At 42.0% G+C, this 24526-nt stretch overlaps 1 protein-coding gene across 2 annotated transcripts in view; it reads left to right on the forward strand.

Annotated features, from left to right (window-relative positions):
- MYO16 (myosin XVI) overlaps window positions 1-24526 on the forward strand; it is a 609548-nt gene that overhangs the window by 548986 nt on the left and 36036 nt on the right. For both annotated transcript variants that reach the window (XM_010384748.2, XM_010384747.2), the window contains exon 33: window positions 15477-15635. In XM_010384748.2, coding sequence (XP_010383050.1) covers window positions 15477-15635 — 159 coding nt within the window. The remainder of the gene's footprint in view (window positions 1-15476; window positions 15636-24526) is intronic.

Genomic DNA, 24526 nt, shown 5'->3' on the forward strand with positions numbered 1-24526 from the left:
ATAATCACAAAAACTAATCAGTCTCAAAGTCAGGAATCAAACACCTCTCCTTTCTCCAAACCCTGGATTCTTTCTATTATGTCCTTCATAGTCTCTGAAAACAATAAAATTAAAATAATGATACAGAGTCTGTGTTTGAGAAAGGAATTCCCCTCTGAAGTTAAACACAAACTTATTGCCAGGAAAACATGTGGGAGGTGGACAGATAAAACTGTTTTGCCCATTGTCATTGTCCCGCCAGATGCCACTTTTGAAACAGAGCATGTTCTTCCTGTGCCCCCTGCCTCCTCCTCCTCTTTTTCTCCCCTTTCCTGGAAAATCCTTTCTACCCACCTGCCATAAAGTGTCTTCCGTAGTACCAGGGATCCACAGCACACGTGATAGACTAGGATTATTCCTCACATCCAGAACTCATGTCTCCTCACTTTCCATTTCCCTTTTTCTTGGCCTCTTTCAAGTTTTGCTTGGGACTGAGTTCCTGATTACTGAAAAGAAATCCACCCTCACTTGCAGAGTGGCCGAGCATATTTTTTGTAGGACACATATGACTTGCTGGGCATGTGGGCTTCAACTTCTAAGTGGGGTGTCGGATGCCTGCCCCAGACTCGCCACAAATTAAATAGGTGGTGGGCCCTCACCTAGCACCAGGAACCCCGGTAAGAACTGTACGGACAGATGATCAGCAGTGATTCTCAATAGCCATCACGATTGGAACAGGGGAAAGACAGACAATCAAAAAGCCCTCATCGTCTGTCTCTACAGCAACTTTCTTTAAAAAGGCAAAAATCCACTCCTTTCTCAATTGTGTGAATGCAGAAACCGACGTCGGTAACGGCAAAGTGAGAAACATGGCTGAGTAATGCCAGGGCTATATTCACAGCCCCTCAATAAATATTTGTTGGGAGAATATAAAGCGGACTGCTCTCGTGACTGTGCTGTCCCCGCTAGGTCATGCCACTTCATTATTCTTTGAAACCAAGGAGCAAAACCAAGCAGAAGGTTATAACTATTAAATATTTAGATCAATCTGATCAAAAAGGTACCCTTTGAATTGCATGAACTATCCTGAGAAATTACCTTAACATATTAGCTGTAAATCTGCAGCAGCTAGTGTGTCAGTCAGACTAGAGATACGTATCTAGCATAAAGAGTTTATCATTTTTTAGATGAGCCAAATGCAGCAAAGAAGTCTTTGCAACCGGGATGCTCTATAATGCACCGTCAGTGGGGAAAGGATCTATTGTACCTGAAATTCTGAAAATAAGGCAGTCTTCTCAGAAGTGGATTATCTTTCATAACCAGTAAATATTTTTCATACTATCAACCCGTTAAAGCAAGCAGCTATTGTGTATTGTGTCTCTACACTGGATTGCAAATTAAACTCCCACTGGGGGCTCTAAAGAGAAATCCAGCCCTTTATCCTCTAAGCCACTCAGCAGCTCTCCTTAAGCAAGTTAATAAAGACCTTCCTGACTATCTGCATCTCATTATTGCCACATAATACAATATCCTGGGGTTTTCTTCCTTTTGTGAAGAAATGCTTAGAAACAACATGGTCCATGGAATATTGTTCTAAAGAGAGACTGGGCAGGTGCCCTGCTCTCTCTCTCCTGAAGAGTATTGGAAGAGAAAAACCTATTTCCTAATTACCTACCGGTGTTTAGGCTCTTTATGCCTGACTTGAGTCATTTTTATGATTAATCCCCAGATTAGCCTAGAAAATTTCACGCCATCGTGAGTGAGCTATATTCAATATCATTTCACCCAGTCCTTTATTCAATGAGTCAACACAGTCGTCCACCATGTACTCTGTGCAGAGCTTCTCGGGCCGTTACCGACTCCACCCTGGTTTCTCCTTGAAATCTTCAGTTTTCATACTTAGACCCTGTACATGGGCAATTAGTGGCCATTTGCAAATTTAATAACACGCTAATTATAATAAGACAGTAAACAATATGATTCATTTCTCTCCCCCATGCAAATGACTAAGTTCTAAACTATGCAGAGCCCAAACAAGGTCAGACATGAACTAGATCCGAGACTTACACTGATATACAGAACACTGACTGCATGAGACACCTGAGAATTTGTGCATTACCCAAAGTCCTAAAAGCCCACAAAAGAGCTTCCTCATACTGAAAACTCGGACTCATAGTCAAACATAACCCTTTGAAAGAAATCTCCATTTTAAAGCAAGGAAGAACTGATATATGCACAATTGGTACATCACTGTGTCCCTGAAAAATATGTACATTTTGGATTTTGGCTTTATTATTTGCTTTTTATGTGAAAAGCTGGATAAACTGAGAAGAAGTACGTGAAATGAGAAGACTTAGGCAAAGCAATGAGTAAAAACTTTGGCCATACAGGCTTTTCCATGTCACTCAAAAGCAAACAAAAGCTCGCAGCTGTGAAGTTACTTGCTGAGGTCACATCCATTTGGTGATGTTGCATTTGGTGACGGTCATTCAGCTCTCAGGTGAGATGACCGGCTGGAGGGGGTCCAACTGGTTTTAACAGCAGGATGGAGGGGGCATACAGGAGTGCAAACAACCAACTTAAAGTAGGTGACCTTCATCATACTTCTGCCAGTTCACAGATCCTTTCTTAGGTAAATAACCAGTGCCCAGCAGCGGATCCTATAAGTCAAAATAGTATACTTTTTAAAATTTTTTATGAGAATTTTATTGACTCTGTCTCTTGGTAGTTAACTACCTTTGTATATATTACTAGTAATAAAGTCCCCTTTGTAACAAAGTCCTCTTAGATTTTTAATCACTAAATTGCCTTCCGAGTGACTATTTCAGTCCTTAAGAGAAGCTATAGGACCTTGATTTCGGAGACAGGAGCACACTCTTGGTGGTGGTCTAGTTCCTTCTAATCACACCCTATTTGCACCACATAAACATTAGCGCAACTAGAGATTTGTCTGAATCACTTACATGTCATACCAGACAGTAAAACTCTCATTGTGAACATTAATTTCACTGATGTAGTTGCAGCTTGGTGGAGGGTCGCCACCATTCACTTACCCAGGCTTGAAATTATCTCTAATTTAGAGGCTGGGGACAGTGACACAAGAAAGAGGCTCTGTGCTTTCTATCTGGAGATGTGGGATCATAAAAATGTCTTTTTAATCTGATGATCATTAAAACACCCAGTGATGTGGCACCGCGGCTAATCGGAATGCATTTGTATTTCCGTGGGGACTGAGCATGTCTTCGGAACCCTCTGCAATGGCTTTAGAAACCAATGTTCCTTTTCTCAGGTGAGAAAATTACCCTATGGCATACCTCAAGATATGTAGTTCTTTTTAGGCTACAAAATATCAGAGGTTAACTTCAGGCAAAATGGTAAAACTAGCAGTAGTATTTCCTATTACTATTTGCAATTTGCTTCAAATTTTCAAAAAGGTTTGGAAAAATCATGAAATACGAAGGGCACACTTCATTCATTTATTCCAAGGAATCTATTTGGTGCCAGACATTGCATGGAATTGTATGGATTTTTAAAATGAAATGTGGGCTCTCTCTTAAGCAAACCATGGCAGGGAAACTTGAAAACTCCAACGCATCCAAGGAACTAAAAGCACGTTTTACATAGAGACATTACTCGGGGTTCACAAAATACTACTTAGCCATGATGCTTGTTAAACACTGCATTTTTACTCGTAGTATTCTATTCTCTTTCATTTTAAAATGTGTGTCATGACCCACTACATTGATTTCTCAGCCCACAAATATGTCCTCTGAAACACTGGTCTAGAGGGGAGGATTTATACGGACAAACAGGAAACAAAATCTGCAAAGAGAAAATACCAGAACAAGAGCAGGATGTCCATTCGCATGCTGGAAGCCACTGTGTGCCTTATCCTGCACATTAAAAGGATTTTTAAAAGGGCGTGATCAAATTATGTTTTGGAGTAACTGTATCAGAATAGCTATAGAGGTATAGATACAGATAAAGGATAGATTTTTTTCTTGCTATTTCTGTGTTCATTTGCATGTGAACCTGTATACTTTAGAAATGATTAATCTGGCTGGGCGAGGTGGCTCACGCCTATAATCTCAGCACTTTGGGAGGCTGAAATAGGCAGATCACCTGAGGTCAGGTGATCAGCCTGGCCAACAGGGTGAAACCCCATCTCTGCTAAAAATACAAAAATTAGCCAGGCGTGGTGGCGGGCACCTGTAGTCCCAGCTACTTGGGAGGCTAAGGCAGGAGAATCACTTCAACCCAGGAGGCAGAGGTTGCAGTGAGCCGAGATCGCGCCACTGCACTCCAACCTGGGCGACAGAGAGAGACTGTGTCTCAAAAAAACTAAAAATAATAATAAAAAAAGAGTGATCAATCTGGGTTGATTAATTACTTAAGAAATGAAGAGCTAGGAGAAGGGAAACCCCACCACCGACCTGTCTGACCACCTCATGGTGTCTTCCTGTGGTCCCCAGTGAAGAGTGAGTCCACTGGAAGCTCAGGCTCAGCCTTTCTCTACTGCGTCCCAGGCATTTGTCCTTCCTGAGTGTCCTGAGTGACTGGCACTTGCCCTGTGGCCCATCAAGGGAAACTGGGTCACGTGAGCACATAAAGAATTAGTCACTCCAGCCAATCTACCACCAGGAAGAGATATAACCATTAACCGCTATCAAAGACGCAGTCCATGTGGCTCTTCCAGAATTTCAAGAATAATTTGAATCTCCATAGATATTTTAAATTTATTTTTCAAGGCCTCAGAGCTCCTGGCTGGGAGCCAGCAAGTGTGGGCAGGTGGGCTGTGCTTCAGCTGGTGTCCACAGGCGCTGCCACACTCTTATTAAAATATGGAAATGTCTTGATGCCAGCTGGTGCAGGGCTGCTGCCCTGAGCTCTCAAGGTCCCCACGTCCATCCCACACCCTTGGGTGGCCTGGCCCAGGCCTGCCACATTTCTCCTTGGTGAAGTGTTGACACAGCAAAATGCTCAAGGTCGATAGCTGAAGCTTGTTCCAATTGGCCCTGGTTTGTGTCTTTTTTGTTATTAAGTGCTTTAGATGGGTAAATTTGTAATGAGTTCTGAGCAAGGGATTTGAAAAGACCTCACATCTACCACTGCTATAATTTTTCTTTTTCTTTCTTTCTGTTTTCTTTAATTTTTGCTGTTTCTTTTATAGCGGATGACAGGCACCACTAGTTTACCATCCAGGCTGTAGGTGTCACTAACATGAAACACTCCCAACAGAAGAGCAGGGACGTTATCTTCTCACCTTTGCCTTCTGGGGAAAGTGAGGCGGAACCATTTCCCTCCAGGAAAGCATATGTTGCTGACACCGACTGCGTACTTGGCCACACATCGTGGCCCAGGACTCCTGGATTTACATTACCACCTGGCATTGAGGAAATGTAAAAATAACAGCAATATAAATAACCTCATGACCTATAAAAGTATGCGTGAGGAATGGGGCTCTGGGCCAGGCAGGCTTGTTGTTTAGATGTTGCATACTCGGCTAATTATGTATTTAAAAAAAAAAAAAAAAAAAAAAAAAAAAAAAACAAAGCTACCCCAGTACAAGAAAAGGAAAAGGATTGAAGTGATTTTTTCCCCTTTATGGCAGGGACAGAATAAATGGGCAAAAAAGGATTCAGTTAGTTAAATTTAAAAGGAAATTGGCACAACTTAATTTTCTGTGCATTTTTGGGTACTGAAAACCTTATTTATACTGACAGTCATTTTTTAGCTTTACTATCAATGCATTCTTCCCTTGCTCAGCACATATGTTGTTGAAGACATCGCTCTGTTTCCTACTTCAGTTGGTGTTTTCTAGCACAAACCATCTCCTTCGACTTGGCAGGGGGGTGGGTGACAAGAGTTAGGAGTGAAGGAAGAGCAGACATTTCCTTTCCTCCCTGCTTAACCTGGAGGATAAGTATTTGCGCCACTCGCTACCACAGAAGAATGCTTAAAACATAAGTTCAAGAGGAATTTCGATCTACTCCAGGGTGGTGATTTCATAAGGGGTTATTAACAAGTAGGAAGGAATGCCGGGAGCCCAGCCCGAGACATTTAAGGTCAGTAGAGGGCCAGGCAAATCCAGTTTCTCAGCCCACGCGTCCCTTCCAAGGTCTGCAGTGATATATTTTTCTGTTTCTTGAGTAATCAATGTTTATAGAAATATAACCTGTCCACATACCGTGGGTAACAGCTGTGTCACAAGAGTAACTGCCTGGGAACCCAGTTCTCTTCCCAGATCTCCATCACCACTAGACTCAGACGCCCTCTCTTGATATATTTCTGCAAGCGTTCACAAAGGGATGATAAAATCTGGACCACGTTTTCAAAAGGCAATTCGAATTGTGCTGTTCAAAACATACATAATTGCAGTGTGTCACCTCCATGAATTTAACACATTTCCCCTTTAACAGTCTCCACTCTCCTCACATCCACCCATCTCCACATGAACCCTCTCTTCTTGAGTTTCAGATTAGCTTCTGTGGTTCTTTACATCTGAAATTCGTCTTTCTGAAAGGCAATAACACAAATGTTTGGATTATGCTATCATGGAAAGGAAAGAAAATTCTATCGTGTAAAAGAAAAAATACATTATGTAGAAGAAAACAAATCCCTTCCTAGAAGCTTATAAAGCAGAATGCAGGTCTATTTGAGAGGGGTGTCAAAGCCCTGTTTGCATTTCTTCCTCATGTCTGTATTTTAGAGATTTAAAAGGAGTTGCCCTGTGTAACACAAACTAGATTTGGTTTAACACAAGCTAGATGCCAATTTCAGGTCGAAGTGCTTGTATCCAAATTTAATTACGCACTATCTATGTGTATCTGCGAGTGCTGTCGAGCTGCGACTTCTAAATTTTACAAACGAGAACTTGAGAAGTGGTGGGAGCCTGCCAGGCACCTCTCTCTGCATTTGTACTTTTCCTTAATGCCAAGTAGGAAAAAACAAGCACATTCCCTTCATGCAATAGCCTTTCTGAAGAGGAATTTTCCTATAGAGTTTCAGAATGAGTTATAGCCAGTATGAGTAATGAGTTTAAAATGTATTTTCACATTTTTTATGCCTTACATAGCACTCTCAGTATTAAGTCAGCCAAACAGCTATAGTTTGTTTTTCTCCTGCATTACTGAAACCCGGATCCCATCTCACAGGATTCCAAAATACACTCTAATTTGATCTCTAGCACAGGTACCTAAGAGAAAAACGGTGTTTTCAGCATCTTGTTGGGGAAACATTCCATGGCTCCTTTCTCTCCCCTGCTTCATGGCCTTTACCCTGCGCTGATGCTGTCAGCGGCCCTCCGCTCCACACAGTCCTGACCTCTGCCAAGGCTCCCGGCCTGCAGCCCCGCCTGCAAGCCCACATCTGCCCTCCTGCACAGCAGTCACCTGGGCATCCCCTTCTGCTGCCTCCTCACACTCAAGAGTGTCTCTTCCTAGAAAATTTCTCCTTCCTGAAAGTTTTTTAAGTCTCTCCTGGCTGTTTCCTTATTCAGTCCTAATAAATGCTTTTCTTCAAAAAATTGCCACTCAATTTAATCCTCAGGCCTGTGGCTGTCACTTCAAAGTCAACAAGTACAACCCCGGATGCACCCTGCTCTTCAGGTGGGAGCTGCTGCTCTGAACCACACCCCAGCTGCGGTCCCCATCAGGTCCCAGTTCTCCCTCTCAGAGGGATTGAACTCAGCTTCTTCCTGCCTCCCCACTCCTTCCTCTGCTTCCCCAGCCTCTCCCCTGACTCTCTTTCTATTTCTAATCTCTCCTCAAGGCCCATTCAGCTGTATACTGTCTTTGCTAGATTAGTATTTACAAAAAAACAAAAAACAAACAAACCAAAAAAAACAAACAAAAACAACACCTTCTTGTTCACAGCATGCCCTTGCTCAAAATACTTGCTGGAACCCACTCCTGTGATGCTCATAGACTCCAAAGCTCTCTGCTCCCGCTTCCCGGTGAGGAGGTGTGGGCAGAGCCAGCCTCCTCTCCCTCAGGAGTGCAGTCAGCTCTGCCTCTGCCTCTGCAGCTTTCCCTTCTTTTTCCCTCCCCCTCTCCACATTCCGTCTGCAACCCAAAATCCACTGCTTCTTCCTCCTGCCTACACAACAAAGGTTCACCTGGCTGCTCCAGCCCACTCTGACCTCTTCTAAGAATTCCTAGAGCATTTTGCCGAGCTCCCATCCCAGCCTCTGGCCCTTTGCAACCTTAACACATGCCAAAGCACCTTGAAGGCAGTCCCCTTAGAGCTGAGTCACTACGGAGAAGCCCTGGGAAAAAGCACCCCTTGGAATGCACCCTGGATGTCCCTGTCACATGGGTTGGCATTATAAGTGTCAAAGGCTTTAACAAATGAATACAACCATCAAAATTAGCTCAGCCAAGCAGGATGCGAGTCCCACAGTGATGCTTCCAGATTATTCAGTCTTCTATACCCCTCAGATAGTGCCTTTTCTTCTTGCACTCAGCCAGTTGTCATAAATTCTTGTCATCTGTTGTGCCCCATAGCCCTTCTAAAATGTAAGCACTCAATGGATTGTTTCTTTCAGGCGAATATTTCTTTAAGTTCTAAAGTAAATCTTAGCACCAGGTTTGGACCTTGTAGGACGTGAATACCTGTTGAATCTATGAGGAACTCCCTAGCTTGGGGGAGGAATGTAGTTTGCTCGTGGCCCACCTCTCTTCCTTTCTTCTTTGTTCAGTTCTCATGTTCCCCAGAGTGGCCACTGCACTCAAGAGCATCTGTTGGCCTTCCCAGGGGTGAACCACACACTGTCCGTTCTGCCAGGTTTCTTGTCACTCTTGGTTTGGAGCAAGGACTCATCTCAACCCCCATTATGCTCTCTGTCTCTCCAGCTCTCCCAGAATTATTCAAGGACATTTCTCTCTCCCCAGTAAGAAATCTCTCTCCACTCCTGCAGAATTTTTGCGTTCTTCCTTAAGAAAAGTTCCTCTTCTCACCCTCCATCCTACCTCCCCCTCCTTCCACAAAATCCTTCCTGTGTCTCCTCTCCCAGACACATCCCTGATGTTAACTTATTCATGCCTCTTCTATCAGAGCAAACTTATAAAACAGTCTTGTTACTGTATGAGGAGTTATGCTTTTCCCATAAAACATTTCCAAGGTGAGCCAGAGGTGACATTGCCTTTGTATTCTCATCCAGTGACCTCACACGTATTTCTCCTGCCAGCCTATGAATTACTCAAGGGTAAAGATTTCATCATGTGGATTATGGCTAGAGGCTCTATGCCTGAGACCCATTTTGGTTTTTGTCCAGAGATTGAAGCATATACAATTGGGGAGACATGAGCTTCTTTAAAAAATAATAATAAAGATGAAAAATGAACATGTAGAGAGTTAAGTGGACATTTATTCAAAATGAGAAAATAAATCAAAGTATGCATTTACAAAGTATTACAAATGTTAACTGTCTGCACATTGCTTGAGTCCCTCCCTGGGCCTTGGAAGGGGCCTGGGGAAGAGAGGGGTGCATGGAAGCCCCCTCACTTAACTACGGGTCAACCCACTGTGCCCACTCTAGTCACCAGGATTCCAGAGTCACACTCAGCACAGTCAAAGCGTGCCAACATTTATCAAATTGATTTTTATCTCCTGATATTACAGATTGTAAAGCAATGTAATGTACGATTTTACAAAACTATGTATGGACCTTGTGTCTTTGAATTCTCAAACCATGGGTCAGGAATCAACTTTAAACAACCATAGGTCTTTTCTCTCATAAGTTAACAAGCTTAGATAGAAAACAAACAGCTCCACGCCACTGCATAAAAGAAAATATTCACCTCATGCAATGAGATATTTTCCTTATCTTACAATTTTAAATAAGTAAAGATCAGCACTCAAAGGTAGATTAACACTGAAAGTGCTTCCATAAACTGTCAATCTTGTGTGAATGGGGAGGAATGATCATTGTGGTGCATGGCTTTACTGTATTGATTTGCATAAAATTTTCCTTTAGTAAATGTGCAAGCTATTTTACAGGTACAGAAAGTGTAGCTCCTTTCAGAAAGAAAATTGCTATAGCAACATTGTTAAAACTAATTTATTGTTCATTCACCTTTTTTCTTTTTCAACAAATATTAATTGATCACCATCTGTGTGCCATGCTGTATTCTAGGCGCTGAAAATACATTGCACATTGTATTTGCCCACATTCCAGAGGAAGGAGACAGAAAACAAACAATTCGGCTGTTCTGTGCCATGCAGGGAGAAGGACTGTGTAGGGAACTAAAGCAAGGAGTGGGAACAGGAACTGACCTGGCGAGGGAGACAGGTGCTGTTTTTCAGAAGGTCATCCAGAAGGCCTGAACACAGTGCAGCTGCCATGCCCTGCTGGATGCTGGAGAAGGAGAGAGAGACCGGGAGGCTGACAGGGCTGGGAAGGCAAGACCGAGGCCAAGGCCTAAGGCGTGTAAGAGGGGCGGGGGCCCAAGGCCAACAGGAGCCGGGGCATGCAAGGTCCTCTCAGCCTCAGGAAGCCTTTGGATCTCAATGTGAATCAACTCAGAAACCAGCAGAGAGGCTGCAGTTGGAAATGACATGATCCGACTTACGTTTAAAGCAAGGTTTCTCAGCCTCAGCAGAGTTGACATTCTGAGCTGGATACTATAATTCTAGGCTGGGGGACTATCCTGTGCACGACAGGATGTTTTGCAGCATTTCTGGCCTCTGCTTACCAGACGCCAGGAGCACACCCCTCGCCCAGTTGTGACAACTAAAAATGTCTCCAGACATTGCTGAATGTCCCCTGGGGGTCGGAAAGCCCCTCCTATCAAGAGCCACAGTTTACAACAGAATCACATTGACTGGGATATTTCAGTTATATAAAAACCAGCACAAGACAACCAAATTTTTTGTATTAACATTTAGAGATTTGCTCTCACTAGATTAAAATTCAACATAAATGCACCTACACTGCATACTTGTAGTTAATAGTCATATCCTAATGCGAAGGCCAAGACTTTATTTTTGAGTCAGATCCTGATGTGATTCAATTCTCTTGTACCTGTAAAAACAGCACCAAGCCCGAGATCACAGAGAAGTCTTGTTAATAGACTAAAAGAAAACACTACAGGTATCCAAACCAACCCGTGTTACCATGGACCCAACCACAGGATGTCACTGAACTACACAACCCCTTACTTCACCAGATGCAGAGGCACAAAAATGTCTCAGACACACCTTTAAATATTATACAGGATTTACAGTATTCACTTCCCTATTGTTTCCCTAAATTCACTGAGAGTTTCAAATATTTTCTTTTGATGTGACTTTTCTTCATTCTCAGAACTCTGCTAGCCACTGCTTGAAGGCATGAAAAGGCTTGATGACTTTGTTTGCACTGTATTATTTCTAAATTTCCCCTGAAAGCATGCATCATGTATGTGCACTTTTAACAAAGACCTCTTCAGACTTAATGCCATTGTCCTCTTGATTTCTGATTGTTGTAATTCCCTCAATGCTGAAGTGCTGGGTAATGGGAGTGCTTTTGACAAGGAATTTTGTGTGCTAAGCTACCACTTTACAGGAGAACCCAACCATCCGGAGTTTCTGCATTCGATCCTCAATGTGTTGAATCTAGAAATTAACAAGTCAGGGCACGGCTGCTTTCACGTGTTTGGATCTAACTGAGAGAAGGGTGTTTATGAGCGGAGGCTGATGCATAATTCAGTAGAATGCCCTGGCTACTACAAGCAGAGGAGAACCCCAAAGTGGGGATGTCATACTGAAGTCGCAGCACTATTGCAGCTGCCAGAGTGCAGCTTTGCAGCCTACAGTTTTCAGTTCATTACCACTGAGGCCTGGGTGGTTAACTCGTCACAGGAAAGAAGCTGTCATATCCTGTCCTTTATATCAGCAAATGAAACAGTGAAGGAAAACTTTACATAGAGGAACCAAGAGTAAAAGAATGAGTGTGGGGGGACTGCTGAGCCCTCTGGGCCTCAGTCTGAATCCGGCTGCCATGCCGTGAGTTGTGAAATGTTTACACGGAGATTAACCTCCCCAAGCCTCAATGACCTTATCTCAAAAATAGGCGTAATAGTGACAACTCTTCAGAATTGTCATGAGAACAAAGCTAAACCAAGCACCACATCTAGTGCGGAATTGGCACCTAATATGCACCCGGGTGATGGTAACTATTGTAAGAGCAATGTGAGGAAGTGTCATGCTGACCATTAATTCTTACACCTTACGTTAAGAAGGGCCTATTCCTTTATTCCCATCCAGAGCCAGCCTTAAGTAGATAAATGTTTTTAAGATTTAAAAAATTAAAATGTAATTATAAGTTAAGATTTAAAAAATTAAAATTTAGCAGATAATTCAAGGATTTAAGCCTAATCTATATGACCATTTAAAAGAATGTCATGGTGGCTGAGCACAGTGGCTCATATCTGAAATCCCAGCACTATGGAGGCCAAGGAAGGCAGATCACTTGAAGTTCGAGACCAACCTGACCAACATGGTGAAACCTGCTCTCTTCTAAAAAATACAAAAATGAGCCAGGCATGGTGGCATGCACCTGTAATCACAGCTACTCTGGAGGCTGAGGCAGGAGACTATCCCAGGACGCAGAGGTTGCTGTGAGTCGAGATCGTGCCACTGCACTCCAGCCTGGGTGGCAGAGTAAGAGACACTGTCTCAAGAAACGAAATAAAAAAACCCAAAAAACATATCCTGGCTACAGTTTAACCTGCCAATTGAAAAACAGAAATACTTTTAAACTTTAATCACAAAAATGAGAATTTTGGCTATAATTTAAATCATCAGTTGATGAGAAAGAAATCAGCTGTGAGGGAGGCCAGCCTGAAGTATTCAAACCGAGAGTCAGCAAGTGTCTCAGAGGATGCGCTTATTGCCACTAGGTGTAAGAGGACTGTCCTCATTCAAAGCCTTGGGGGAAGCCCTCACTGCGCTGAGAATAAAACCTCTCAGTTCCTCTCTGGTGGTTCCCCAGGCCCTGACTCATTAGTACCGGGTTCCTTGAAAATGGTGAGCTCTTTCCTGCCTTGGGGTATTTATGCATGGTGTGGAGGTTGCCCTTCTAAAACCATGAGCTGAAATGCAACCTCATGGACCTCACCCACCTTGCCTGGCTGCCCACCAGTGTTTTCCACTTACTAGGTTTTCCACGCAGCTCTAAGTCCACCAGGTTTAATTATCTGCTTGTGCATCTGCTTGTTTATTGCCAATCACCTTTTTGGGAAAGAAGCTCCCAGGTGCCAGGCAGTGGTATTCATTATGTATCTCCCACGCTCAGTGAGTATCTTGCACATAGTAGGCACCCAATAAATAATTGAATTAAAGAATGCAAAAATAAAATAGGTGAAAGAAACATAAAAGCAGGTGAGTACATCTTGAGCCAGTTTTAAAACAGAACCTGTTTTACTGGCATTCAGAAACTTAAGAAAAAAAAAAAAAAAGCCAAACTGGTGTTGATCACATTGAATAAGTATTCTTTCAGTTTCAGCCCGTTCAATAATTGCTCATCATCAAGAGCTAAAACAGTTAAGATCACCTGACTTTCACTTTTGTTGCCACTCTTGTACATGCTAACTTGACTGAAGGTCTTTGTTTTTTATGTATAATGGAGTCAGAAGGCACAGTGGCTCACTGGATCATTTAAATATAAACTCTTCTGCCTAGTTTTCAAAGTGCCGATAGTTTTGCCTTTATTCCATCTATCCAGCATTTCCTGCTTATGAATCTTGACCTGCTTTCCTTTCTGGGCAGAGCAGGCTGTGTTCTGTGTTTGTAAAGGAGAGGTCCCTGCGGGTGATCTGACCAAGGTCCTGACTGGTGGGTAGGAAGACTCTGGGTTGATGCAGGAGAGGGCATGAGTGCACCAAAGCAAGAAAACAGGAGTCAATATGGAGAATTTGGATAAACATGCATTGCTTGTAGTGCTATTTGAGGGTATGTCTTGGGAGGCAAGAGGGGATAATGTCAAGGAAGGAGTTAGGAGGGACCAAGTCAAGACCAGCCTTGAGAGATGAGCTCTGAGGAGCTGGAGCAAGCCTGCCTGCCTGCCTGCCTGCCTTCCTTCCTTCCTTCCCTCCCTCCCTCCCTCCCTCCCTCCCTCCCTCCCTCCCTCCTTCCTTCCCTCCCTCCCACCTCCCTCCATCCCTCCCTCCCTTCTTTCCTTTTTTCCTTCCTTCCATTGTTTTCCTGTCTTCCTCCCTCCTGCCCTCCTTGTCTCCTTCCTACCTTCTTTCTGTAGATTGTAACCAACAGCAGTTTATCCAAAAGTTTTCAGGATGGAAAAGACATAATCCAATTTGTCTTTTAATGAAAAATAAAGACTGAATAATAATCAGAACATACACGTTAAAGTTCCATTCTGTCTCTTTCCAGCTGCATGACTGAGTAACCCTAATTCCTTCTTCAGCAAAATAGGGATAACATGTCTGCCTGTGGAAGTACTGGTGATTGGGATTGGGGTGGTAAAACACTGTTCTGCCATATTTAAAGTATAATAAAGCAAATGATGCATGTTCGCCCCTCAAATAATTTGTTAGTCTAAATCTTTAGAAAGGCCTAACTTAAAGACAGTCAGAATCAACTGTGTCCCAACAGAAAAGAACCAGTCTCATACATATCCCTGATGCTGAATCAAAAGTCTCCAATAGGTTGCAGCTTTTTTGAGGTTCCTTGGGAAGCAAGAGCCAATCCCAGGTGCACCTGTGCAGTCTGAGAAAGGAAACCTGGCAGAGGTGATGATGGGGGGATGTCTGACCCCTTGATGGACAGTCGTGCCTGATTTGCAAACTCTGATTGTGTGCCTAAGGGTAATGCAGTGACCATGGGGAAACCTACCTCCATTAGATATTGCTCCAAAGAGCAAGCATTTGCTGTGTTTTGCTTTATTAATACTACGTCACTTTTAAAAGTCTTCATTAGGCTCTTCAGTGGAATTTGGACAGTGGCTTCTGTGTTCCCACCTCTCACTTAATATAGGACATGCATTACATATTTAAGTAATTATCTTAGTGTGCAGAATGCAGAAGTTGAGTCTTGAAGTTTAGTATTCCAATATGGACACTAAAAATGTTTATAGTGATGTTGAAAATAGCACCATAGTGTTTCTTATCACTCAAGTGTTTATTTTTTCCAAAGCTATAAGATTGCCTACATTTATTTAAATTTAATAATTCAGAAAACTCCTGAAACGTGAACTCATTGCTTTCTCATGATAGGCAATACTGTAATGACAAGTTATTTGATCTGTGACATCAAAAATTCTTTATAAATAGGTTTGAATGCAACAAATTATTTGTACCACTTAACACTTTCCCTTTTGTTTAACAGTGTTGTGGCAAAATTTGTTGAATATTATATAGGCCAAAAATTTGATTAAAGATTATTATTTTAAATGTCATGAATGTCTGATTTGATGTTTTATTATTTTCTCCAAACGTTTTATTCAGTGTATTCAGTACATGTTATCAGAAAGTAATTATGTTTTCTAAAATTTATTTTAGGTTTTGAAACTAACATGAACCTAAGTAGTCGGGATGACCCTAGTACATCAGAAATTACTTCCGAGACTCAAGATAGAAATGCAAATAACCATGGAATTCAGTTATCTAATTCACTATCTAGTGCTATAACTGCTGAAAATGGAAATTCCATCTCAAATGGTAAGTACTTTTTAAACTCAGAAGTAAATGGATAAAAGTTTTAGGCTGTATCAACTTTCTAGGAGGAATGGATTTAAAATATGAAAATGAAGAAGGGTTAAGAACTGGAAAATAGAAAATAAACCATGAAACTCTCCTGCAGTATTGTTGTCAGCATATGATTGCTTCAGTTAAAGAATTGGAATTGTACTCACTCTTTGTTGACTTTTCTGAAATTTTATGGAGTATTAATCTAATTGGTCTAAAATTAGTATACTGAGCAGAAGAAGGCAATGGATTATCTACCAATATTTTTAATTAAAAAGTTATTCTGGAAACTAAGAAATGTGAAGGAAAATAATATTAAAGAAATGATAAGTGCCAGACTGGCTTCAGGTATTTTACGTACATCAATGAATGCCACATTTAGAAAATGGCTTGGTTGCAGGTACAAAAGCTGAGGATCATGCAAGTATTTTCTCTCACAAATAAAAGAAGACAAAGGCTTCTGGGAATAACTGATGGGAAGATTCAGACCAACTATTCCTGAGAGGCTCCTGCAGAGTTGGAAAAAACATGTTTGTTTAGTCTAATTAGAGGCATGGGAGAACCATCACGATGCTGAAATGCTGGGAAGCAGCTGAAGACCTGGGAGTGGGGTGCAAGGTGAGCTGAAGCAAGGAAGCCCACAGCTGAGGCTTGGCTCATGGGGACAGTAGGGGTACCCACATTGTTCAGAGAAGGCAGCTAAGAAGTCGAGTTGTGCTTCTGACTGCCTTCTCAGATTACAGGGCAAGAAACTGAGTCGTGGCCACACCAAGGTCTTGGGGTGGGGCCTTCAAGTGTTCTTCCCAAGAGTCAGAGTGAACCAGAACCAAGAGCCATGTTGAGTTGCCCAGAAGCAACCAGGCCTACAGGTACCTGGGAGAAACACGTGTAAATCTACCCCAAAGGGTAGTAATAGCATACCAGGCTTCAAAACATTCTTAGAAACCATTTTTCAAATGCAAAGTCCAACACAGTTAGAAATAACCAGGCATAGGAGCACACAAAATAAGTTGAAAAATTACAAGCCGAGACATATGTCAATTGCAGTATGTCCACAGGGATTCAAAAGATTGGAATTCAAAGACACATGCCTTAAAATAAGTATGTTTACTCAGCCCCCCACAAAATAAAACAACGAGAATTTCAGCAGAAATGGGAAACTATAAGGAAATCATCAAACGGAAATTCTGAAATTGGAAAATGCTGTAATAAAATTGAGTACAACAGAGGATAAAGTTAAACTTAGTTAGATATAGTTGTTTAAAAACAAAACAAAACAAACAAAAAATAACTGGGGAAGTGAAAGATAACTCAGAAAATCTCCGGAATGAAACAGACTGAAGCAAAACAGAAGAATGGAAACTCTGGACAACGGTTTAGAGATATAAAGGATAATGAGAAGGATGACTGAAGTCTTAGGGAAAGAAGAGGAAGTGCATGAGCAGAAGAAAGACTTGGTGAGAAATGTTAGAGCCTCTCCCAACACTGACGAAAGAGCATCAGGAAATGGATTTAAGTTGGCAGATTTTTATAACGTTCAACATACATTCTTCATGAGATCCAGCAGTCTGACTCCTCAGTATCTTCCCAAGAGAAATGACAGCAGTGTTCACATAAACACCTGTATGCAAATGCATATGGTGACATTATTCATAATCACATAAAACTGGAAATAAATTCAGTGTCTTTCAACTGGTGACTGGCTTGTATTAGTGATCCATCACTGTGCAAAATATTACTCCCAAAACTTGGAGGCTTATGTAAGAAATGGTTATTATTTCATAGTTTCTGTGGGCCAGGAAGCTGTGTGTGGCTTAGCAGGGTGCCTTTGGTTTAAGGTCCCTTGTGAGGCAGCAGTCAAGCTGTCAGCCAAGACCACAGTCATCTTGAAGGCTGATCCATTTTCAAGGTCACTCAGATGGCTATTGGCAGGCCGCAGAAGGTTCACATCCAAGTCAACTCACATGGGCCTCTCCACAGGGCAGCCTCCCAGCACAGCAGCTCTCCCCACACCGCTGGGCAAGCAATCCAAGAGGCAGCACCCCAGATGGAGGCTGCAGTCTTCACATAACCCAGTCTTGAAAGTGACACCCCAGCACTCTGTCACATTTGATGGAGTCACTAAATCCAGGCCACACTCAATGGGTGGGGAGTCCGTGAGTGCCTGGAGGTGAGCTCACCAGCATCTCACAGGCCAAACTAGCACATGGATGAAGTCTGCAGTAAATAAGAGTGAGCAACTGTAACAAGCATCAAAAGGGATGGCTAGAACATTGTGTTGAGGAAAGAAAAAAAAAAAAAGTCAAAAGACTAAGTGTGATCCTGCTTATATGACATGTGGGGAAAAGCAAAGCTGTGGAGACAGAAAACAGTTGAGTGGTTGTTGGAGGCTGGGCGTAATGGCAGGAGATGAAGTTCAGAAGGACATGTGTTGTTATAGACAACCGCGAGGACTCATGTCTCTCTAGAGGCACAGATGTGTATGTCTAAAAAAGGTGAACCTCGCTATCTCTAAATTACACCAGAATCAGTTCAACTTTTGTAGAAATGAAATAGAAATCTTTGCAAAGCCTGAGTAGGACACATAAAACTTTCCTAGATGTGTATCATAGTAAAACACCTATAAAATAAAGACCAAATAGAAGTAAAAATATGTACTACCTTCAAAAAGCAGCAACTGAAGTCCAAAGACAATGAAATAACATAGTTAACATGCTCAGATAAAATAACTGCCCCCCAAAAGTTCCTGTAATAATGAAAGGGAGTTAAGGATATTTTTAGGAAAAAAAATTAAAATGAAAAGAATTAAACATTGACAGACTCTGAATGCTTACAGATAAAGGCAAGAATAAAGAATAACAAAAAAAGCAAGTAAAAACGCGAGGGTAAAATAGTGTTTAATATTGTATACTGATAAACCTACCTTGCCAGTTGTAACCTCAAAGGTAACCCCTGAAAGAATATTAGTGGGGTAGATAATTTCCAAACCAGTAAAGACAGAAAGATAAAATCATAAAAAGTCAACTCAAAAGATGAAAAAAAGGGGTAAAATAGGAAAAATAGGGCAAGTAGAAAGTTCTGAGACAGTAGATATAAAAGCACATATGAAAATAAACCTTATTTAATTAAAATAAATTTTAAAAGACATTTAATGTAAATTTATATGAAAAATGATTAACAGAATATTTTAAAAACTAAGATTTCTGAAAACAGTAAAACATAAGGATTCTGAAACATGAAATGTAAAGGGATAGAAAAGAAAAAGATATAACGTGCAAATATTTAAAAAGCAGCAAAAACAGTGCTCATATATTTGCACGTCAAAAATTACATCTCTAGGCCCAGCGTGGTGGCTCACACCTGCAATCCCAGCACTTTGGGAGGCCGAGGCAGGCAGATCACTGAGGTCAGGAGTTCAAGACCACCCTGGCCAACATGGTGAAACCCCATCTCTACTAAAAATACAAAAATCAGCTGGGTGTGGTGGTACATGCCTTTAATCCCAGCTACTTGGGAAGCTGAGGTAGGAGAATCTCTTCAACCCAGGAGGTGGAGTTGGCAGTGAGTGAGCCGAGATCGCGCCACTGCACTCCAGCCTGGGCGACAGAGCCAGACTTCATCTAAAAAAACAAAACAAAACAAAAAAAACCACCTCTAATATTCAAGAAGAAATCACAAAATAAATTCAAAACTCAAACATTTTAACTAATGACAAGGCAAATATGACAACAGAACTTTTAGGACATGACTAATGTCTTTTGTGTATGAATGGAAGGGGTTCAGATGCAGTGTCAGTATGGTCAACATGTGGCTGTACAGCATTGTGGCCATGGCTGGGCTTTTAGTGTCCACATCAACTGAATAATATATATTGTACTGATTAAGTCGTTTCATATGCTTCATTCCATCCCATCCTCCCACCTTGCCACCTTCTGAGTCTCCAGTGTCTATTATTCCACACTCTATGCTCAAGTGTACATGTTGTTTAGCTCCCACTTATAAGGAGAACACGCAGCATTTGTCTTTCAGTGTCTTAGTTATTTCACCTAAGATAATGGCCTCCAGTTCCATCCGTGTTACTACAAAAGATCTCTTAAGAAATGGAAATGTATGGCTTCAAACATTTGCATCACAAGAGAACAAATACAACAAGTGTTAAAAGTATCTAGAAATTAGAAACAGAACAAAAACTAAATACCATGAAAATAGGAAAGATACGATAGTGATAATAAGAACATAAGTTACTGAAATATAAAACAAATAACAAAATAATGTAAAGGGATAGAAAGGAAGGAAAGAGAAAGTTTATCTTTTAAAAAATTATCTTTGAAAACATTAATAAGATTGAAAATTTTCTTGCAAGGGGATAGAGAAATAGAGAAAATGGACACAACAGATTTTAGATTGAAAAGAGGGCATCAATACGGATCTGGCTGAAATTAAAAATGAGAATATTACAAACAGTTTTACACCAAGATAAATTTGCAAATGTACATGAACAAATACATTCTCAAAAAGAGAAAAAATAGAACTAAAGAAAATGGACAAAAGAAGTAGGGAAGCTAAATAACACTGTAAATGTTAAATTAATGCAATTTGTAATTGAATAACTTCCTGCAAGGAAAACTCCAGAATCGGATGGTTTCTCAACTAAATTTTTCCAAAATTCTAAGGATGAAATAACTCCAGTGTCACATAAACACTTTCAGAGAATAGGAAGGAAGAAGGAGAAAGAACATACTCCAGCTTGCATAATTAGCCACTTAATTTATGACAAAATTGGCATGTTAGGGCACTGGGGAAGAATAATTGATTGCTATCCATGTGAGGCAAACAGTGAAACTTGACCCTGCCTAATGCTATACACACAAAACAATTCCTGATAGATTATAGATCTGTATGTCAAATGTCAAATAATAAAATGGATAGAAGAAACAATAGGAGAATATCTTTCTTATTTCGTAAAAGGAAAGAAGGCCTTCTTAAGCAAGACACAAAGTTTTAACCATAAAGAAAAAGGAAAAAATAACATAAATAGGGAGAAAATATTTTCAACACATTTACCCAACAAAGGCTAATATTCAACGTTTATTTAAAGCAAAAACAAAGACAGCTGAAAAGAAAATTGGACAGAATACGTGAATATGACTTAGAAAAACATTTTTAATGGATTCCAACTTCGTTAGTAACTAGAGAAATGTAACTTAAGACTCCAGGGCGATACTACCACACACATTCTAGAATTACAGACCTGCCTGACAAGGAAGAGGTGCTCAGAGAACCAACTGCCACAAAGTGAGGATGGCGATTTCATTCGGAGGAGAAGGCCAGCAACAATTTGGAGAGATGACCCCAGGAGCTTCCGCAGAGCTGCCAGTGTTGTATTTCTTTATTTTATATGTGTGGTTGTGAGACGTGACAATGTGCTAACAGCCCTCACTCTCAGCGCCTCCTCGGCCTCCCGCCTCGGCTTCCACTCTGGCGGTGCTTGAGGAGCCCTTCGGCCTGCCACGGCACCGTGGGAGCCCCTCTCTGGGCTGGCTGAGGCCGGAGCCTCCTCCCTCTGCTTGCAGGGAGGTGTGGAGGGAGAGGCACGGGTGGGAACCCGGGCTGCGCTCCACGCTTGCAGGCCAGTGCGAGTTCCAGCGGGAGCGGGCGTGGGCTCCGTGGGCTCTGCACACGGAGCAGCCAGCAGGTGCCCCCGCCCGGGGCAGTGAGGGGCTTGGCACCCGGGCCAGCAGCTGCAGAGGTTGCACTGGGTCCCCCAGCAGTGTCGGCCGCTAGCACAGGCCTCCTAGCTGCCTCCCGGCGGGACAGGGCTCGGGACCTGCAGCCCGCCATGTCTGAGCTCCTCCCCCTGCGGTGGGCTCCTGGGCAGCCTGAGCCTCCCCGAGGGGCACCATCCCCTGCTCCGTGGCGCAAGGGCTGAAGAGTGTAGGGGCAGCTCAGGACTGACGGGTTGCTCTGCCTGCAGCCCCAGTGGGGGATTCACTGGGTGAAGCCAGCTGGGCTCCTGAACTGGATGGGGACTTGGAGAACTTTTATATCTAGCCGGAGGATCGTATGTGCACCAATCAGCATTCTGTGTCTAGCTCAGGGTTTGTAAATACACCAATCAGCATTCTGTGTCGAGCTCAGGGTTTGTAAATACACCAATCAGCATTGTGTCTAGCTCAGGGTTTGTGAATACACCAATTGGTACTCTGTATCTAGCTAACCTAGTGGAGACTTGGAGGACTAGCACGCTGTGACTCTGTCTAGCTCAAGGATTGTAAATGCACCAATCAGCACTCTGTGTCTAGCTCAGGGTTTATAAACACACCAATTGGTACTCTGTATCTAGCTAATTCTGTAGCTAACTAGCACTCTGTGACTCTGTGTCTAGCCCAAGAATTGTAAAGGCACCAGTCAGCGCTCTGTCAAAACGGGCCAATCAGCTCTCTGTAAAATGGACCAATCAGTAGGATGTGGGCGTGGCCAGATAAGGGAATAAAAGCAGGCTGCGGGAGCCAGGGGTGGCAACCAGGTCGGGTCCTCTTTCAGACTGTGGAGGATTTGTGCTTTGGCTCTTTGCGGTAAATCTTGCTGCTGAACAGTTTGGGTCAGTCCTGCGGTTATGAACTGTAACACTCACTGCTGCGAAGGTCTGTCACCTCTCCTGAAGCCAGCAAGACCACGAACCCACGGGGCAGAACGAACAACTCCAGACGCACTGCTTTTAAGAGCTTTAACGCTCACCATGAAGGTCTACAGCTTCACTCCTGACAGCGAGACCACGAACCCACCAGAAGGAAGAAGCTCCCGACACCACATCTGAACGTCTGAAGGAACAAACTCCGGACACACCATCTTCAAGAACTGTTACACTCACCGCGAGGGTCCACGTCTTCATTCTTGAAGTCAGTGAGACCAAGAACCCACCAATTCCGGACACAGTTATTACAGTTCTGCAATTAGAAAAAAAAAAAAAAAAAAGGAAGAAAGAGATGGAGAAAAGGAACTTTTGTTCACCAAAATATTTAAGTTTTCCGTGTTTTGAGGCAAAAGGCAAAAAGTACAGCTTCGGAAATGATCCTAAAAATTTTGACAATAGTAATAAAAGAACTGTAAGTGCTACTCTAAATATCAAAACAGAACCAAACACGAAAGAAACAAACAAAAACCCTCTAGATCAAAATGGAGATGTTTGTGGAAAAGGCTCCATGAAATTAATAATATGAATTCTTTGGGAGTATCAGGGTTCTAAACTTCAGCACGTAACAGATAGTGTGTATGGCCGAAGCCTGCAACACAGATTGCTGTGTTCTCCCTTAACATGCTTACGGATTTTAAAATAAAGTTGGTTCTATGCTGTCATTAATTAAAAACCACTGGAAAATCTCGAGTTATATGTGCAAAAGGAAAATTATTTCAATTGGAAATTCAATCTTTCAAAGCAACTTAACACATTTATGCTGATCTACTCTTGTGAGCGCCATGAATTTCTGGGTGCCTGGAACTTTCCCCATGATTTTTAAAACGTCCAGTACAAGGCTCTATATACTTAGGCCCTCAGTAAGCACTTACTGATTGAAACAATGTTGCCTGTTACGTAGGAACAGTAAATCCCTTCCAGAGGGCAGAGTCAGAAAAACTGCCCAGTCAGTATTATAGAAATTGAACAAACATTACACATGTGCAGCGTGTGATATATACATGAACATGATAACTCTTAAAGCAATTATTAGTACAGGTTCATAACTTACAAAGTGCGGCCAATGCACTTTCTAAATATGGGCACAAGATGAAAACAAATGTTTAAAATAATTTAAAGTTCAAATTGAGTCAGAAACAGTGTTATTTTCTAGGAAACATTTCTCTTTTGAATGCCAGTATCTGCATGCTACCTCTGCTTCCCAGAAATAATTATCTGTTCATTTGTTGAAATATAGTTATGTGTGGGTAATTATAGCTATCACTTACTTTAATTGCCATCCTTTTACTGATGTGAACGCAAGCTTGGATCTTTTTTTGTATACTTAATTATTCCCTGGACTTGTGGTTATTTATCATTAGATTAGAGAGCAGTTTTTAGTGTTAGAACATTTTAGCTTTATCAAACAAAATATTGTGAACATAAAGATGTTTATTTTGTGGGGACACAGATATAAAAAAATCCAACTAGGGCATTTTATGTTCAGTATTATTTTTTTTCTTGCTGTCAAGTGAATATACATAATATGACTGGGTATCAGGAAAAATGGCAATGAAAGAATACAGTCATTGCGTTTGCATTTACATTTATCATTCTGTGCAAATTGTGTATTTTTAATTTGCATTATGTTCATCCTCAATGCACAATAAGGGTTATTTGTGTTGAATACAGGCTTCCTAAGGCAAAAGGTTGGGGGACATCATTTGCAGGACCACAAAATCTGCATTCTGTGCATGAACTCTGGCGCCTTGTTGAACTTAGGCCATTAGAGCACCAAACCACACCAGTTCTGGGAACATCTAAGAAGGGCTTCCATCAGCCACACCTCGAAATCAATCCAATCCACCAGTCAAGGAGCCTTTGGTGGGAGTCCATAAATGTCTTTAATATATATTTTACAACATCACTTTTTTTTTTTTTTTTTTGAGATGGAGTCTCACTCTGTTGCCCAGGCTGGAGTGCAGGGGCGCTATCTCAGCTCACTGAAAGCTCTGCCTCCGGGGTTCACGCCAGTCTCCTGCCTCAGCCTCCCCAGTAGCTGACACTACAGGCACCCGCGACCACACCCGGCTAATTTTTTGTATTTTTAGTAGAGATGGGGTTTCACCATGTTAGCCAGCATGGTCTTGATCTCCTGATCTCATGATCCGCCCACCTCGGCCTCCCGAAG

The sequence above is a fragment of the Rhinopithecus roxellana genome, chromosome 18, assembly GCF_007565055.1.
Source record: "Rhinopithecus roxellana isolate Shanxi Qingling chromosome 18, ASM756505v1, whole genome shotgun sequence".
Lineage (NCBI taxonomy): Eukaryota > Metazoa > Chordata > Mammalia > Primates > Cercopithecidae > Rhinopithecus > Rhinopithecus roxellana.